The 6,104-nt window shown below is 51.1% G+C and overlaps 1 protein-coding gene across 1 annotated transcript; it reads right to left on the bottom strand.

Moving 5' to 3' along the window:
* Window positions 1-1,094: 1,094 nt before the first annotated feature.
* GPR31 (G protein-coupled receptor 31) lies at window positions 1,095-2,054 on the bottom strand. Its single transcript, XM_068551741.1, has one exon. It carries the CDS (start codon window positions 2,052-2,054, stop codon window positions 1,095-1,097), a length of 960 nt encoding a protein of 319 aa, XP_068407842.1.
* Window positions 2,055-6,104: the final 4,050 nt, after the last annotated feature.

Here is a 6,104-nt window from a genome sequence, read left to right as displayed (position 1 = left end):
AGGTGCAGCTCCAGGTGAGGCCGCCCGGTGTGGGCTGCATGGGACCCTGTATTACACGCAGACCCCAGGCCTCTTCTAGGCATCTTGGTGAGTCCCTCTGGGAGAGAGCACAGCCGCCTTGAACAGAGAGTGAGAGATAAGGCAGATAGGAAGCTGACTTTCTAAATCCTTTGTCACCAGCATGAGCTACAAATTCAGGACGTAATTTAAGAAGAGTGAGAGGAAAAGATGCAGCCGTTGCTGGTGTCCAGGGGCTGTGCCCACCTTCCCGGCAGTGGCCTTGCACCCGGACTGGTCCCTAGCTGCCGTCCTCAGGAGTTACCATTGGGTGGAAATCACCATTTCACATGCAAATTGGTATCTCATACTGTGTGTTTCTCCCAGGAGGCTTAAAGTACAGTGATTTTTTTAGAGCAGGGGAAGCAGATTGAGTTTTGAAAGCATTTAGACATTCAAACTTAAAAAAAAGGTACTAGAAGCAATTTTGAGAAGTTTAGTAGGAAAGTATTCCTTACAATAAACCAGGGCACTGACTGTGTTGTCTTGGATGTAATGTGTAATCTGTGCAAGTGAAGCTCAAGTTTACCAATCAGTTGCGAGCTAAGTAGAACTGAGCTCAGGACACTTACACCCTGCAGAACCTGTTTTAGACCCAAAGCCCCACCTCCCCATGTCAGTTACCACAAGTCTGTGCAATAGGTAGGAAAAGAGCATAGAGTTTTTGCATTTTTTGCATTCAAGCACAGAAGGATAAAGTGACTTGCCAACACCAAACAGAGTCAGGACCGCGTCTGCAACACCGCTTTCCACCACCTTCTGCGTCACCGGCCCACCACAGCATCTTTTTCCAGCTACGAATGCGTCGCAGTCATTTAGCGATTGAACCTGCATGGGAATTGCGTAAAGGAGGCTCTGCTCGCCCATTTTGATGAATGGCTCTGCAACACAAAATCGCTGAAGGAAATCCTGGTAAACAACAGTGACACTTGCCGAAGTTGCGTTCAAGTTTGTAGTGCGGAATCTTAACTAACCATCATGACCGCTCAGCGCCCCCGGGGAGCTGTCATGGACGCGAGGTGGGGAGCTGGCCATCCTCAGGAGTAAGAGTCTCTGAGCTCACAGCCCGGAGCCTCTGCTTCCTGCTTTCGGCCCCTGAGGGTGAGGGTGTAGAAGAGCTTGCGGTAGGAACGTCTGAAGGTGGGGTTCGAGAAGCAGTACACCACCGGGTTCAGCACGCCCTGCAGGTAGGTGAGGCTGCCGGTCACGTCAGCAGCGTGGACCATGGAGCTCAGGACCTCGCAGCTGAGCGCCCCTCGGAAGGTGGCCAGTAGGATGCGGGCCAGGAAGCTGGGCAGAAAGCACAGCGTGAACAGCACCCCAACCGTGGCCACCAGCGCCTGGGCCCTCTGCAGCTTGGGCTGCTTGTGTGGGTCTCGGAGCCGCTTCTGGAGAGTCCTGATGAGGCCGGCACTGCAGAACAGGATGAGGCCGAAGGCAAGGATAAACTGGAGGAAGAAGAGGGCTTCCTGCCAGATCAGGCTGAAGGAGGACTCCGTCCTGGGCTCAGAACTGGGGCACTCGGCCTCAGAGAGGAACACGCTTTGGTGGGTGAGGGTGAGGGCTGCCATCATGAGCCAGACCAGGACCGAGATCCCCCAGGCCGCCCGCAGGGACAGAAGGTTGACCTTGAGCCGCGAGTGGACCACCCGGAGGTAGCGGTCCAGGGCCACGGCGGTGAGGAAGGCCACACCCGCCCCGCGGCACAGGGACCGCAGGAAGAGCATCCCTTGGCAAGACGCACGTCCCAGGCCCCAGGTCTTGTGCCGCAGGTAGAAGGCGGCGTGAAAGGGCAGGCAGGCAGCCAGCAGGAGGTCCGCTAAGACCAGGTTGAACAGGTAGACGGCGTAGGGCTTCCACACCTTCAGACGGAAGAAGAAGGTCCAGAGCGCCACGGCGTTGCCCAGCGTGCCCAGGGCACACTCCAGCAGCAGCAGCAAGGCTGTGGCCACCTCCGCCGCGTAGCTGTGCGCCACCGAGCAGTTGGGTGGCAGCATGTGGCCGAGTCCCCGGCGCGGCCGAGCCTGACGCAGTGGAGGCCAGGGACGCAGTGGAGGCCAGGGACGCAGTGGAGGCCAGGGACGCAGGCCCGAGGTTGTTCTCTTTCCCACAGAAGGACAGAGAGCACACTGACCAGCATCCAATAAAGTCAAAGGCAAACTGAAATTTGTCTGTGGAAAGAGGATCAGGGGCAGAGGGAAAAAACCCCTTGCAGTTTTGTTTTGCCCTGAAAGCGGGGAAATTGTGTTTCACTTCCCACATCTGGCATTCAGTTGAAGCCCTAGTGTCCTGAGAGTCTGTGCGTGAGCACGGCTCTGCATCCACAGCTGTCACCGGAGGGGCTTGGGATGTTCGGGAAGACTTGCTGTCTATAAAGTTAAAATAATGGTGGAAGCAAATAGATTGTTCTCTAGTTTGCATTGTTTTCCGATAGTCAGATCTGGTCCTGCGTTCCCCTCGAAGAGGATATGGGGGGGGGGGGGCGCTGGCCATTTTGTAGTTGCCCATTTTCACCTGTCCTTTCGTTTTGTTAGATTTGATTTTCTGCTGAGGAGGCTTCCCTGCCTTCCCGCACCACCTGGGTCAGGACCCGCACCCCTGGGCCTCGGTGCGCCCGGGAAGCAGAGTAAAATCGATGATTGGTCAAGATGCACAGAATCCACCCGAATGGCAGGTCCATGAGCCCAGGGACATGCTCTGTGTGCCAGCGACAAAATAATGCCTGACGCATAGCGAGAGTCAAAAAATAAATACCGGTGAACTCAGTCATTCCTACCCATCCTGATCCTAATTCACCTGGGTCATGACCCACAGTTGACCCTAATTCATAGTGTTTCTGTTAAGCGTGTTTTTTTTGTTTCTTTTTTTTGGCCATATGGCATTCGGGATCTTAGTTCCCTGACCAGGGATGGAACCTGTGCCCCCTGCAGTGGAAGCTTGGAGTCCTAACTGCTGGACTCCCAGGGAAGACCCTGTTCAGCCTGGTTTGGGCTTTGGAGTCAAATGGACTCTAGTTCTATCTGGTCTCTCCACTTAGCAGCAATGTGGGGTGAATATGACAATACCTGCTTGCGGGGTCCTTGTATTTGAGATACCCTTACAGGTACAGCACTGTGCACTGTATCTGGGACATCTCGGGTGCCAGATACATTTGCTGCAGTCATTATTAACCTCTGTCTGATGCTTGGACTTTTTACAAAACTTTTTTTCTCTCCCAATGTAGTAATACAATTTCGCACCCAACTGCAGTTCCACGGTGCTTCGATGCCTTCGTTTCTGAGACCTAACTTGGAAGCTTTAAGGGGTCTCAACAGTAAGAATTACTAGTTCGCTGCATGTTTTCCATGTGTCATGTGCTCTCCTGTGTTATTGCAATGAACCGAGCAACACGAGGTGCAGTAGGTACAATTTTAAGCTCTATTTAAAAAAAAATAAATTTATTTATTTATTTTTGGCTGTGTTGGGTAAGCTCTATTTTATGGATGAAGGTGTGGCAGCTCAGAGAGGTTAGGTCACCTGCCCCAGGTCACAGGGCAGTCAGCGGCAGGAGCAGGACCCCCCAGCCCAGCTTGCACCAGAGCCCAGGGTCTTGACCACGCGCCCACCGCTTCCCTGCTGGCAGCAGCCGCGCTCCTGTGTGCGTGAAAGGTCCATGTCTCAGGACGCCCACCACGACTATTGATTTGCGTGACATTCCGGGTAATTTGACTTGTAGTCCTTCTTGCTTTAATTTTATCAGGGTTTTCCTTTCCAACTGGGCCACCAGCCCACATGTACCCCCATCTCTGCGTCACGCAGGTTCACCTGCCTCGTGTTACCTAAGAAGGTGCATTGGGGAGTCGTCCAAGCGTCCAGAGCTGCAGAAACGTCCCGACTGGTACCTCTATTGACACCTCCCATGAACCGCATGCCTGTTATAAAGGGTTCCTTGGGGGCACAAAAGGATGCGTTTGTTCCAGGTGAGGGCTGGCTGGGGACCACGTGTCTCACCTCCAGGGATGCCATGGCACACGCACGGTAACACCAGAAAAGCTGGCACTCACTCATCTTTTCAGGGACGGGAGTTACACAAATGCAGGGAAGAAACAGATTAAATCCTTTCTCTCAACACATTGATAACTTTGAGAGATGTTAAAAGCTACCCCTTAATGGCAGATTTCTGTCCACAGTACACCAAAGACTTTCTAAATTATAAATATTCTAGCTCAATAGGTAACATAAACATTAATAATTACACATTTTCCTTTTTAAAAATAGAAAATCAAAGTTACAGAATTTTTGAAGATTCTGCTTGTCTTTCTCAGCACCCTGGTGTATTTTCCGTACTTCTGAAAGACTGAATTGTCCTTTACTTCCTCTCTTTTTAAAGTTATAATATTCGAGCTTCTCCCTTAGGGATCTTGTTAAATCTTTTAATCCTTAGAAACTCCATTTTCAAAAACCATTCTATTTCTTCAATACTCTTCCTATTAAGGAAACTTCTCTGTTCTCACTCCAGTTGGTTTCACTTTTTGTTCCATGCCAATAAATGAAGAATACTTGGTCAGTAAACTGTGATTCTCTTTCAGAGTTTCCCTCACCTCCAAGCCCTGTGGGAACCTACCACCCACTCACCCACGAGGGGGCTGCCCGTCCAGTGTCACAGCTTGGGGAGCTGCCGGCTCTTCGTAACCACAAGCCTGAGAAACAGGAAAAGGAGGGCCTGTCCCTGAAACGCACACTTTGGTGGGCTGAGCACAAGTTCCCAGAGCTGAAGAGACCCGGGGCGAGCCCAGCGAAACCAGGCTGGAGGGGTGTGTCTCAGCTCACGGACAGAGCAACGGGGCTGCAGCTCTGCCGGGACGCGACACGGTCCCAGGGGTGCAAGTCTGGGTCAGGGGGTAGGGCCTGCTGCCCGTGGATGCAGGCTCCCGTCCTTGGAGAATCCACTCTCAGTGCCTCCTCGGCAGGTCCCCTCAAATTATTTTTCTTCCCCGGATTCCTGGCCTAATAGCTCTAGAAAGAACACCAAAGGAACGTAAGATCTTCTTTGTCAACTTTACACCTATTTACTAAAAACAAACAACAAAAATAAAAATCAAACACACACAAAGCCCTCCTATACCTTGGACACAAGTTCCATGTCTTAGAATCTTTCATAAAGTGATAGCTAGTGACATAAACAAAGACTTAGCCACAGGAGATCCCTGTGATGTGTCTATGATACCGGTGTTCACAATGACATGAGAAGTTGTTTAAGATTACAGATTAAATGGAGAAAAACTCGACATCGTCATCTGTGTAGAGCAGCACCTAATCTTGCTTGTTTACAGAAAGTACTGGGAGGAAATTTACCAAATTTTTAGCAAGTAGCTATCTCTAAGTAATGGGATTATAAACAATTTTTTTTTTTTTTTTACCTTTGAGCTTCCTATATGTTCTATAACAGAATAGATCACTTTAACAATCAGGAAATAACTGTAAATTTTAAAATTAAGTTTTTAAACTGTGAGTTTACACATGAGAGGGAACCATTTTCTTTGGAAGCATCAGTCCAAGACTAAGGATGGCCGCGTACACTGTGTGGTAGCCGGCCTCGCAGTGTGGTTAATTATGGTCATGTGGGTATCACACCCTCTGGGTGAGAGAGAGACACACGCAGAGACAGAGGTAGAGAGAAAGAGAGAGAGAGAGAGAGAGAGAGAGAGGGAGAGAGAGAGAAGAAAATGCAGACAGTGCTGACCAGGGGAGGCTGAGGAGGGGGCGGGCAGGGGGCGGTCCCACCACCCGCCAGGGAGCCCGCCTTGCAGAATCGTGTCTTCTGATCCGGGAAAATGATCAGACAAGCCACAAAAAGTAGTTGTTGTGTGACACAGTTTATGTTTAAAAATATATGTGTAGGGCTTCCCTGGTGGCGCAGTGGTTGAGAGTCTGCCTGCCAATGCGGGGGACACGGGTTCGAGCCGTGGTCTGGGAGGATCCCATATGCCGCGGAGCAACTAGGCCCGTGAGCCACAACTGCTGAGCCTGCGCGTCTGGAGCCTGGGCTCCGCAACAAGAGAGGCCGC

This window comes from Eschrichtius robustus, chromosome 9 (genome assembly GCF_028021215.1).
Source record: "Eschrichtius robustus isolate mEscRob2 chromosome 9, mEscRob2.pri, whole genome shotgun sequence".
Classification (NCBI taxonomy): Eukaryota; Metazoa; Chordata; class Mammalia; order Artiodactyla; family Eschrichtiidae; genus Eschrichtius; species Eschrichtius robustus.
The sequence above is the reverse complement of the archived record's forward strand: the minus strand, read 5'-3'. Positions and strand labels throughout refer to the sequence as shown.

Excerpts from the sequence above, each read along its gene's own strand:
- GPR31 (XM_068551741.1), bottom strand. The coding sequence starts at position 2,054 with ATGCTGCCACCCAACTGCTCGGTGGCGCACAGCTACGCGGCGGAGGTG.